The sequence below is a fragment of the Chlorocebus sabaeus genome, chromosome 21 (assembly GCF_047675955.1).
Source record: "Chlorocebus sabaeus isolate Y175 chromosome 21, mChlSab1.0.hap1, whole genome shotgun sequence".
Taxonomy (NCBI): Eukaryota; Metazoa; Chordata; class Mammalia; order Primates; family Cercopithecidae; genus Chlorocebus; species Chlorocebus sabaeus.
In genome coordinates, this window is record NC_132924.1 from 38,092,405 (window position 1) to 38,104,505 (window position 12,101).

The 12,101-nt window shown below is 38.2% G+C and overlaps 1 protein-coding gene across 3 annotated transcripts in view; it reads right to left on the bottom strand.

Moving 5' to 3' along the window:
* Positions 1-12,101, bottom strand: part of LOC103226369 (protein FAM221A) — a 165,019-nt gene that overhangs the window by 55,623 nt on the left and 97,295 nt on the right. For all 3 annotated transcript variants that reach the window (XM_073009052.1, XM_073009053.1, XM_073009054.1), the window contains exon 11: positions 5,110-5,232. In XM_073009052.1, the coding sequence (XP_072865153.1) occupies positions 5,110-5,232 (123 nt within the window). The remainder of the gene's footprint in view (positions 1-5,109; positions 5,233-12,101) is intronic.

Below are 12,101 nucleotides of genomic sequence, written 5' to 3' on the forward strand. Positions count from 1 at the left end.
AAGAAACACTCAAAAAGAACTCTAAGTTTTTTTTATTGCTGATATGACAAAAAGTACAATAAACAAAACAAGAAAGAAAGAAAAAAAAAAGAATTGGCAAAGACAAGATAGGCACAGCCTGCTAGCTCTCTCCAGAAATCAAACCCTAGAAATTTTACAGAGATTTTTTAAAAAGCTTAAGAGATCTCAGAAGTTTTTAATCACAAAACTCTGAGAAATCTTAGGCAGAGGATGGTTGATGTTTAGCACTGAATTAATAAAGCCCCTACAAGTGAAAGAAGGACTGTGTCAGAGTATAGAATTACCTGTGGGAAAAGAAAACTTTCTTGATAGGCCTTCTCTCTCCCTCACATCAGGAAGAAAAGCAGCAGCACCATCAAGAGGCAACAGGTTTATGCAAGTACAGCACAAGAACACAGATGAGGCAAAAATTGATAACCAATATAGAAGAGCTGGCCAGCCCCTGACCACTCTCTTTCCTTCACTTCTCCCCTGAGTATCTGGCAGCATTTATATCTAAGGGTGGTAGCGCCTAGAAAGGAGCAGTAGCTGAGGTAGAGGGAATAGGGGTTTGCTGAAAAGTAAGACCACCCAGGAGAGAAGCTAAGAGGGAGTAGATAATCCCTGATTGCAACATCAGAAGCTCTAGACCCTTAAAAACAACCCCAATATATTCCCTAAACCTATTCGAAGTCTTGAAAGTTGTGGTTCAGGCTTTCACTCTTCCCTAAGCCCTTCATATAACTACACAACAGTGAAGAACTAAGGTAGCTTATAGTTCCAAGAGAATATGAGATCTTGAGGAGTGGTAAGAAGAGGATAAAATGGTGTGAACAAACAAGCACTCTGAAAAGAAGTATAAAAAAACTAAGCCACCTTATAAAAATGAAGCAAAATCAGTGTCAATGGCCCAGATAACAGTAAGAACTCAAAAATAAGCATAAGAAATATTCTCAACAAAAGAAAGAATATTGGAAACACAAAGCCAAGTACTTACAAATAATAACCAACTGAAGATATTAAATATAAAAGAAATAATCTTTAACATACAAAACACAATGGATTAGCTAAATGGCAGAAGGGATACAGCTAGAGGATCAATTCATTAGCTACATGGTTAAGCCAAGGATCCCTCCAAAAAGACACCAACAAGATAAAAAGATTTTATTTATTTATTTAGTTTAACCCACCTCCTACATAAGATAAAAAGATTTTAAACAATAGATTAGCCGTTAAAATATGTAGAGAACAGAAACAGAAGTTTAAATATCTATCTAACAGAAGTCTCAGAATAAGAGAAAAATTTAATGGGGGAGGGCAGTATCTTAAAAAATAATTATCAAATATTACCTACAATTAAAGAAATACATAAAACCTCAGACTGAACTGGCTTAGATTCAATCAAAACATAAACATATTCTGATGCAACTTAAGAACAAAGTCAAGAGAAAAATTTAAAACTTCCAGAAGGAAAAAAGATCACAGAAGAACAAAGATTAGACTGATATCAACAATTACGGAAATAAGAAGGCTGGGCACTTTGGCTCATGCCTGTAATCCCAGCACTTTGGGAGGCCAAGGCAGGTGGATCACTCAAGGTCAGAAGTTCGAAACCAGCCCAGCCAACATGGTGAAACCCTGTCTCTATTAAAAATACAAAATTAGCCGTGCACAGTGGCCCTTGCCTGTAGTACTAGCTATTTGGGAGGCTGAGGCATGAGAATTGCATGAACCCAGGAGCCAGAGGTTGCAGTGAGCTGAGTTGGTACCACTGCACTCCAGCCTGGGTGAAAGAGCAAGATTCTGTCTCAAATAAATACAGAAATAAAATTATAGAAATGAGACAACAGATGATTATTGTCAAAAGTCTAAAGGAAACATGGCCTTTGAACTTGCTATTTTATAGTCAGCTAAACAACTATTTGTATTTGAGATTGAAATGAGATATCCTAAAACATCAAATAACTTGCAAAACCAAATACGCAAAGATTTCTTTGAAAGCACTCTTAGAGAAAATATTCCAATATACAGAGAAAGCCAAGAGATAAATGACTTATGAAATAAGAACAGAAAAATAATTCTAAAGTCTATTTAACTGAGCTATCACACACAATATCTATAACAGCCTGCGACTAAAGACAATTGTGGTTGGTTCGCTGGTTGGTTTGGGGAAGGAGGCAGAGAAAGAGAGGAAAGACACCAAAGGCAGATAAGAATGTTCTAAAGTATTAGAAGTGTGGCCGGGCATAGTGGCTCATGCTTGTAATCCCAACACTCTGGGAGGCTGAGGTGGGTGGATGACTTGAGGTCAGAAGTTCAAGACCAGCCTGGCCAACATGGTGAAACTCCATCTCTATTAAAAACACAAAAATTAGCCAGGCATGGTGGTACATGCCTGTAATCCTAGCTACTTATGAGGCTGAGGAAGGAGAATCACTTGAACCCAGGAGGCAGAGGTTGCAGTGAGCCAAGATTGTGCCACTGCACTCCAGCCTGGGCAACAGAGTGAGACTCCATCTCAAAAAAAAAAAGGTATTAGAGGTGTAAGTTAGAAAAGGAGAGAAGAAGAAACCATGATAAACAGAAATAAGTTCTAATAAAACAGTAATTATAAATACGTAAATTAAGTTACCAAAAAAAAGATATACATTGGGTGCTTTCAAAATTAAATCCATTAGTGTGTTATCAAGAGGGCATTTCAAAACGTGAATACAAAAGGTTAAAAATAAAGGGAGAGGCCAGGCACGGTGGCTCACACCTGTAATCTCAGCACTTTGGAGGCCAACGTGGGTAGACTGTCTGAGCTCAAGAGTTCGACACCAACCTGGGCAACACTGAGAAACTCATCTCTACTAAAATACAAAAATTAGCCAGGTATGGTGGTGCGTGCCTGTAATCCCAACTACTTGGGAGGCTGAGGCAGGAGAATTGCTTGAACCCAGGAGGCAGAGGTTGCAGTGAGCCAAGATCAGCCACTGCACTCCAGCCTAGGTGACAGAGCAAGACTCCATCTCAACAAAAATAAAAATAAAATAAAAATAGAAAGAAAAAAAGAAAAGATGTTACAGTGTTAACCACAAAGAAAGGTGGGATAAGAACTTAAAAAGCAAATTAAAACATTTTTATTTTATTTTTAAAAACCTAAGTGAAAAAATAAGATTACATAGTAGCTAAAAAGAAAACATTATTATTATTTTTTTGACTTTCAGTTTAGGTTTGGAGGTACATGTGAAGGTTTGTTACATAGGTAAACACGTGTCATGGGGGGATACACATTTTTAAATACATTACAATCATGAATACCTTAACACCCAACAATGTGGCACTGAAATACTTTGAACAAGAACCAAAAGAACAACAGGGACAAATAGGGACAAACCTATCTACTTCAGATATATGTAACAAAAATATCTCAAAGACTGATATACTGAACCAACCAAAACCTAAGCAAGTTTTAGATATATCTAAAACTCTACACCAAGAAAACTGAGAATATAATTTCTTTTTGAACTTAAGAAGGCCATCACAAAAAATCAACCATGTATTGTATGCCACAAAAGAAGTCTAAATAAAATGCTGAGGAAATCAGAAATCATGAACTTTAATTTATTTGACCTTCATTATAGAAATATCTTTCTTGGATACTTGAAAAATATAAACTATTTCTCAGCAAAATAAAGAGAAGTTCAAAGAATATTTTGGTGACCTGAGGGAATATTAGAAGTGGAGACAAGCCAAATAAGGCAAAAAGTCTTCTAGCATTGAACTTTAGAAAAGAGGTTTAAAGATGATCTTAATTACAGACCCTTAACCTACACTTACTAACAGTGAGAAGAAATAAACCTTTACAGGTTAAAGTAGAAGTTGCATTGTGGAGAGGTAAATTCTTACTATATTACTGCCCTTTTATATGCAAGGCTTACTTCAACCTTCTGGAAGAACTTATACTATTTATGCAATTCCATTTAAGAAAATGTTTCAAACCAGGGCTCCAGTGGTTCTTAAGCCATGTGGAGCATCATCAAAACTACATCTTCATCCAGCAGGACAGAAAGAAACAATGCCCAGATGTCCCTGAATATCTTCTTCTCCAAATTTCTAGCAAGCTTATTCCCTGCAGTCCACAACTAGATCGATATTAGCTACTGGTCAGCTTAGAACTAGAGTAACTGACCAAAGCAGTAAAAATTCAAAGATACATAAAAGGTAAGAGGACTAGAAGAGAAAAGATTAAAGAGTTATTGTTTTCAAATGTTTTCATTTGAAAGGAAAACATTTGGAAACACAGAAAGCACAGACTATCAACAGACAAATGAGAACTAAAAGAGAGGTCAGCAGAGTTGCCAGCGAAACATCAGTATGTAAAAACCAACAGTGCTCCTCTATTCAATCAAAAATAGGAAATGAAAAGATAATATTCATAAAAGCAATCAAAAGCATAAATAAATAAAAGTTAAATTAAGAAAAAAGCATGAGGACTTATAGAGAAAATTTTTAAACAATATTAAAGGACAAAATAAGTTCTGAATAAGTAGATAGAAATATTATTATTAGGTGAAATGACTTAACATTGTCATGTTCATTCAACCCAAATTAAAGTCATTGCTGAGCTGGCAAGACAGGGCTGAAGACAAGATTGCACCATATCATACAGCTACATGTACTACAGTACTCTAGCCTCTGATCACATCAGGGAGAAACTTCCCTGGTCATGGAGCCTAAAAACCCTATAGTTTAAGGATCAGAGTTGATCCCTTCTCCCCCTAACATGTGGTCCTACTACATTTTCTGCTAGAATGCAATGGACGACAGGGACCCACATACCTGCCACTGCTCCCGTCTCCATTAATTTCCCCAGTGAATACAGATGTAGCAGGCCTGGAGTCCCTAGCCATTTTACCTTGTTTGCAAGATAGATATACATATATACATAGCCACAAAATATATTAATATAAACTTTTAATCCCATTAAAAAGAAATTAGAATTCAGAAAACAGGAAAAATGTTTGCAACCATCACAGAACAATCTAAAATCTAAGGTAAATGCTAATTTCACTTCTTAAATAAACTTGCAATTTAACTATATTTTAATATATTTTTAATTCCAACCTGCAATGTTTTTAAGCGTTTATTAAGAGATGACTCATCAACTTCCAGAATAAAATCTTCTACTGACATGTACAGCTTCTGCTGCATTTCATTTCTTTGGGCAATCAAAATATTCCCTTCATTCTGGAGGAAGAAAAAAAGAATAACCATCATTAATACATTGGGTCTTTTCTGCATATGACCTATTTGAATAAAAGTGATCTCCAAAATTTAACTTTATATTCTCCAAACATAGTAGCATTTAGGACATTTCTCTCCTTAGAGCAACAAAATGACCAAAAAAAAAAAAAACTTTCTTTCTCTTAATTAAAAATAAAACATTTAAGTTCTACAACTCTGATCTGCTAATTTTTATTTTTCCCATTATTTCTGCAACAATGAAATTTTGGGGGTTTTTTAAGAGAAAATTATGTAAGTTCCTACTAACTATATATGGCCTCTTTCCTATTCCCATCCCACTCTCAACTCCTTCAGCTACTCATCCTTCAAGATACACTTAAACACCAGGATAAACCTTCCAATTTGTCTAATAGGCTGTGTTTGGAAATACATATGTGAAAGATATCCAAGAACTCTACGCATTTTCTTCATTATAGCACTTACCATACTGTATTAAAACTATATATTAATATATCCATCCTGTACCCAAGAAAGAAAGAAAGGATCATGTCTTTTAAAAAATTTGTATCTCTATTACTTACAACAGTGTCTGGCACATACACTTAAAAGCTTGAATTTTAGTATATTTTTTCTTGCATAAGCTCAACCAGACTATTTTACAACTATAAATAAAAAAGACCTCAAGTAAAGTCTATTGCTTTCATCATTTAAAAAAAAAAAAACAAAAAACATGGCAATCAAGTTAAAGACTATGCAAAATACATGAATAAAAGTTAACAGTTCTAAGCCAAATTAAGTACAATAAGGGAAATAAAATAACAATTTCATTTGAGTGGCTAGTACGATTGTATATTTAGCCAATAATCTACTCTTCCATCTATCAAGTAAACTTTAAGTCCAGAAACATAAGCAGTAGTAGAAAAAAAAAATCTGCTTTCAAAAAAAGTCACATCTGTACTAATAGAATACTAAGTGCTAAAGTACCATCCTGAATACTTTCACTATGCTCAAACCACAAAAACAAATAAGGCAGGTTTTTTTTTCATCTTATATGAAAATACATTACGAAGTATTTTAATATCAACAGTGTGGTTTAAATAGAAAGAGAATAGGAAGATGGCCGAATAGGAACAGCTCCAGTCTCCAACTCCCAGCGCGAGCCACACAGAAGACCGGTGATTTCTGCATTTTCAACTGAGGTACTGGGTTCATCTCACTGGGGAGTGCCAGACGATCGGTGCTGGTCAGCTGCTGCAGCCCGACCAGCGAGAGCTGAAGCAGGGCGAGGCACTGCCTCACCTGGAAAGCGCAAGGGGGAAGGGAATCCCTTTTCCTAGCCAGGGGAACTGAGACACACAACACCTGGAAAATCGGGTAACTCCCACCCCAATACTGCGCTTTAAGCAAACAGGCACACCAGGAGATCATATCCCACACCTGGCCGGGAGTGTCCCACACCACGGAGCCTCCCTCATTGCTAGCACAGCAGTCTGTGATCTACCGGCAAGGCAGCAGCCAGGCTGGGGGAGGGGCGCCCGCCATTGCTGAGGCTTAAGTAGGTAAACAAAGCTGCTGGGAAGCTCGAACTGGGTGGAGCTCACAGCAGCTCAAGGAAACCTGCCTGTCTCTGTAGACTCCACCTCTGGGGACAGGGCACAGTAAACAATAACAACAGAAAGCTCTGCAGACGCAAACGACTCTGTCTGACAGCTTTGAAGAGAGCAGTGGATCTCCCAACACGGAGGTTGAGATCTGAGAAGGGACAGACTCCCTGCTCAAGTGGGTCCCTGACCCCTGAGTAGCCTAACTGGGAGACATCCCCCACTAGGGGCAGTCTGACACCCCACACCTCACAGGGTGGAGTACACCCCTGAGAGGAAGCTTCCAAAGCAAGAATCAGACAGGTACACTCGCTGTTCAGCAGTATTCTATCTTCTGCAGCCTCTGCTGCTGATACCCAGGCAAACAGGGTCTGGAGTGGACCTCAAGCAATCTCCAACAGACCTACAGCTGAGGGTCCTGACTGTTAGAAGGAAAACTATCAAACAGGAAGGACACCTACACCAAAACCCCATCAGTACATCACCATCATCAAAGACCAGAGGCAGATAAAACCACAAAGATGGGGAAAAAGCAGGGCAGAAAAGCTGGAAATTCAAAAAATAAGAGCGCATCTCCCCCGGCAAAGGAGTGCAGCTCATCGCCAGCAACGGATCAAAGCTGGACGGAGAATGACTTTGACGAGATGAGAGAAGAAGGCTTCAGTCTATCAAATTTCTCAGAGCTAAAGGAAGAATTACGTACCCAGCGCAAAGAAACTAAAAATCTTGAAAAAAAAGTGGAAGAATTGATGGCTAGAGTAATTAATGCAGAGAAGCTCATAAACGAAATGAAAGAGACGAAAACCATGACACGAGAAATACGTGACAAAAGCACAAGCTTCAGTAACCGACTCGATCAACTGGAAGAAAGAATGTCAGCGATTGAGGATCAAATGAATGAAATGAAGCGAGAAGAGAAACCAAAAGAAAAAAGAAGAAAAAGAAATGAACAAAGCCTGCAAGAAGTATGGGATTATGTAAAAAGACCAAATCTACGTCTGATTGGGGTGCCTGAAAGTGAGGGGGAAAATGGAACCAAGCTGGAAAACACTCTTCAGGATATCATCCAGGAGAACTTCCCCAACCTAGTAGGGCAGGCCAACATTCAGATCCAGGAAATACAGAGAACGCCACAAAGATACTCCTCGAGAAGAGCAACTCCAAGACACATAATTGCCAGATTCACCAAAGTTGAAATGAAGGAAAAAATCTTAAGGGCAGCCAGAGAGAAAGGTCGGGTTACCCACAAAGGGAAGCCCATCAGACTAACAGCAGATCTCTCGGCAGAAACTCTTCAAGCCAGAAGAGAGTGGGGGCCAATATTCAACATTCTTAAAGAAAAGAATTTTAAACCCAGAGTTTTATATCCAGCCAAACTAAGTTTCATAAGTGAAGGAGAAATAAAATCCTTTACAGATAAGCAAATGCTTAGAGATTTTGTCACCACTAGGCATGCCTTACAAGAGACCCTGAAGGAAGCACTAAACATGGAAAGGAACAACTGGTACCAGCCATTGCAAAAACATGCCAAAATGTAAAGACCATCAAGGCTAGGAAGAAACTGCATCAACTAACGAGCAAAATAACCAGTTAATATCATAATGGCAGGATCAAGTTCACACATAACAATCTTAACCTTAAATGTAAATGGACTAAATGCTCCAATTAAAAGACACAGACTGGCAAACTGGATAAAGAGTCAAGACCCATCAGTCTGCTGTATTCAGGAGACCCATCTCACATGCAGAGACATACATAGGCTCAAAATAAAGGGATGGAGGAAGATTTACCAAGCAAATGGAGAACAAAAAAAAGCGGGGGTTGCAATACTAGTCTCTGATAAAACAGACTTTAAACCATCAAAGATCAAAAGAGACAAAGAAGGCCATTACATAATGGTAAAGGGATCAATTCATCAGAAAGAGCTAACTATCCTAAATATATATGCACCCAATACAGGAGCACCCAGATTCATAAAGCAAGTCCTTAGAGACTTACAAAGAGACTTAGACTCCCATACAATAATAATGGGAGACTTCAACACTCCACTGTCAACATTAGACAGATCAACGAGACAGAAAGTTAACAAGGATATCCAGGAATTGAACTCATCTCTGCAGCAAGCAGACCTAATAGACATCTATAGAACTCTCCACCCCAAATCAACAGAATATACATTCTTCTCAGCACCACATCGTACTTACTCCAAAATTGACCACGTAATTGGAAGTAAAGCACTCCTCAGCAAATGTACAAGAACAGAAATTATAACAAACTGTCTCTCATACCACAGTGCAATCAAACTAGAACTCAGGACTAAGAAACTCAATCAAAACCGCTCAACTACATGGAAACTGAACAACCTGCTCCTGAATGACTACTGGGTACATAACGAAATGAAGGCAGAAATAAAGATGTTCTTTGAAACCAATGAGAACAAAGATACAACATACCAGAATCTCTGGGACACATTTAAAGCAGTGTGTAGAGGGAAATTTATAGCACTAAATGCCCACAAGAGAAAGCAGGAAAGATCTAAAATTGACACTCTAACATCGCAATTAAAAGAACTAGAGAAGCAAGAGCAAACACATTCGAAAGTTAGCAGAAGGCAAGAAATAACTAAGATCAGAGCAGAACTGAAGGAGATAGAGACACAAAAAACCCTCCAAAAAATCAATGAATCCAGGAGTTGGTTTTTTGAAAAGATCAACAAAACTGACAGACCACTAGCAAGACTAATAAAGAAGAAAAGAGAGAAGAATCAAATCGACGCAATTAAAAATGATAAAGGGGATATCACCACCGACCCCACAGAAATACAAACTACCATCAGAGAATACTATAAACACCTCTACGCAAATAAACTGGAAAATCTAGAAGAAATGGATAATTTCCTGAACACTTACACTCTTCCAAGACTAAACCAGGAAGAAGTTGAATCCCTGAATAGACCAATAGCAGGCTCTGAAATTGAGGCAATAATTAATAGCCTACCAACCAAAAAAAGTCCAGGACCAGATGGATTCACAGCTGAATTCTACCAGAGGTACAAGGAGGAGTTGGTACCATTCCTTCTGAAACTATTCCAATCAATAGAAAAAGAGGGAATCCTCCCTAACTCATTTTATGAGGCCAACATCATCCTGATACCAAAGCCTGGCAGAGACACAACAAAAAAAGAGAATTTTAGACCAATATCCCTGATGAACATCGATGCAAAAATCCTCAATAAAATGCTGGCAAACCGGATTCAGCAACACATCAAAAAGCTTATCCACCATGATCAAGTGAGCTTCATCTCTGGGATGCAAGGCTGGTTCAACATTCGCAAATCAATAAACATAATCCAGCATATAAACAGAACCAAAGACAAGAACCACATCATTATCTCAATAGATGCAGAAAAGGCTTTTGACAAAATTCAACAGCCCTTCATGCTAAAAACGCTCAATAAATTCGGTATTGATGGAACGTACCTCAAAATCATAAGAGCTATTTATGACAAACCCACAGCCAATATCATACTGAATGGGCAAAAACTGGAAAAATTCCCTTTGAAAACTGGCACAAGACAGGGATGCCTTCTCTCACCACTCCTATTCAACATAGTGTTGGAAGTTCTGGCTAGGGCAATCAGGCAAGAGAAAGAAATCAAGGGGATTCAGTTAGGAAAAGAAGAAGTCAAATTGTCCCTCTCTGCAGATGACATGATTGTATATTTAGAAAACCCCATTGTCTCAGCCCAAAATCTCCTTAAGCTGATAAGCAACTTCAGCAAAGTCTCAGGATACAAAATAAATGTGCAAAAATCACAAGCATTCTTATACACCAGTAACAGACAAACAGAGAGCCAAATCAGGAATGAACTTCCATTCACAATTGCTTCAAAGAGAATAAAATACCTAGGAATCCAACTTATAAGGGATGTAAAGGACCTCTTCAAGGAGAACTACAAACCACTGCTCAGTGAAATCAAAGAGGACACAAACAAATGGAAGAACATACCATGCTCATGGATAGGAAGAATCAATATCGTGAAAATGGCCATACTGCCCAAGGTAATTTATAGATTCAATGCCATCCCCATCAAGCTACCAATGAGCTTCTTCACAGAATTGGAAAAAACTGCTTTAAAGTTCATATGGAACCAAAAAAGAGCCCGCATCTCCAAGACAATCCTAAGTCAAAAGAACAAAGCTGGAGGCATCACGCTACCTGACTTCAAACTATACTACAAGGCTACAGTAACCAAAACAGCATGGTACTGGTACCAAAACAGAGATATAGACCAATGGAACAGAACAGAGTCCTCAGAAATAATACCACACATCTACAGCCATCTGATCTTTGACAAACCTGAGAGAAACAAGAAATGGGGAAAGGATTCCCTATTTAATACATGGTGCTGGGAAAATTGGCTAGCCATAAGTAGAAAGCTGAAACTGGATCCTTTCCTTACTCCTTATACGAAAATTAATTCAAGATGGATTAGAGACTTAAATGTTAGACCTAATACCATAAAAATCCTAGAGGAAAACCTAGGTAGTACCATTCAGGACATAGGCATGGGCAAAGACTTCATGTCTAAAACACCAAAAGCAACGGCAGCAAAAGCCAAAATTGACAAATGGGATCTCATTAAACTAAAGAGCTTCTGCACAGCAAAAGAAACTACCATCAGAGTGAACAGGCAACCTACAGAATGGGAGAAAATTTTTGCAATCTACTCATCTGACAAAGGGCTAATATCCAGAACCTACAAAGAACTCAAACAAATTTACAAGAAAAAAACAAACAACCCCATCAAAAAGTGGGCAAAGGATATGAACAGACATTTCTCAAAAGAAGACATTCATACAGCCAACAGACACATGAAAAAATGCTCATCGTCACTGGCCATCAGAGAAATGCAAATCAAAACCACAATGAGATACCATCTCACACCAGTTAGAATGGCGATCATTCAAAAGTCAGGAAACAACAGGTGCTGGAGAGGATGTGGAGAAATAGGAACACTTTTACACTGTTGGTGGGATTGTAAACTAGTTCAACCATTATGGAAAACAGTATGGCGATTCCTCAAGGATCTAGAACTAGATGTACCATATAACCCAGCCATCCCATTACTGGGTATATACCCAAAGGATTATAAATTATGCTGCTATAAAGACACATGCACACGTATGTTTATTGCAGCACTATTCACAATAGCAAAGACTTGGAATCAACCCAAATGTCCATCAGTGACAGATTGGATTAAGAAAATGT